Source organism: Temnothorax curvispinosus, unplaced genomic scaffold (genome assembly GCF_003070985.1).
Source record: "Temnothorax curvispinosus isolate PA1 unplaced genomic scaffold, ASM307098v1 QBEX01001571.1, whole genome shotgun sequence".
In the NCBI taxonomy this organism is placed as follows: domain Eukaryota; kingdom Metazoa; phylum Arthropoda; class Insecta; order Hymenoptera; family Formicidae; genus Temnothorax; species Temnothorax curvispinosus.
Window position 1 is genome coordinate 1 of NW_020211351.1, and position 822 is coordinate 822.

The 822-nt window shown below is 42.7% G+C and overlaps 1 protein-coding gene across 1 annotated transcript; it reads right to left on the reverse strand.

Annotated features, from left to right (window-relative positions):
- Positions 1–22: 22 nt before the first annotated feature.
- LOC112466449 lies at positions 23–600 on the reverse strand (the record flags this gene model as incomplete). The annotated part of the gene is made up of 2 exons (XM_025034541.1): positions 431–600; positions 23–343 (listed from the first exon to the last, which is right to left on the reverse strand). Coding segments are annotated over exons 1-2 (434 nt in total), but the record flags the coding sequence as incomplete, so codon positions are not given.
- Positions 601–822: the final 222 nt, after the last annotated feature.

Below are 822 nucleotides of genomic sequence, written 5' to 3' on the forward strand. Positions count from 1 at the left end.
TCCGTTGAGTTCCTCGACGAACCACGCGACACAGTCGTTATCGCGACAAAATCGATACGTCGATAACGTTTCGTCGTACGAACACTGTACGTAGTATGCTATACTACATACTCGATGATGTTGATAGGCGTATGACGCGTGTTCCGTATCCGGTTGTGTCTTCTGCAGCACGCACTCCAGATCGGCGTACACCACGAAAGGAAGTCGCTCTTTCCTGCTGTGGTTCTTGAAGCTGAGCCACTTGTTGTCCTCGCTCGGTAGTCGGACTGCGCATTTGTTTACCTTTCGACATTCCACGGTGTGGGCTTCCAATTTCATGTTCGAACTAAAGTAGTGAAGACATCTGTAAAAAAGAAACACAAATATTATTAATTTTTTTACAAAAAAATATAAAATGATATATATTATTAATAAAAGTATAGGTACTTACCGATCGCAAAAGTACTTTGTATGTCCATGTTTATTAATTTGTGAGCTCACGAGACGGGATAGATGTTTAATCCACGCGAAATGTCCAACATTGTCGTCTCGTGGGTCCTGCATGTACAGCAGATTCACATGTTTTTTATCAATCGTGCGGTCGGTAAGCCGTATCGGGAGAACGTTTGAAGTTTTCTGTCCCTCGATGATATAGACATTAACGGATAGATCGTTGAGTCGTTCGAACTGTTTAATTTGACTCAACGTCATTGGAAACTCAATGTTTTGTAAATTCAGTACCGTTGAATAATGCGGGTATGATGATTCCCGTTCTGAATTTTTTTCGGCTGGATGCAAAGCAGCCGTCACGGCCCACGCAAAGCACGCATTGTCCATTGATCG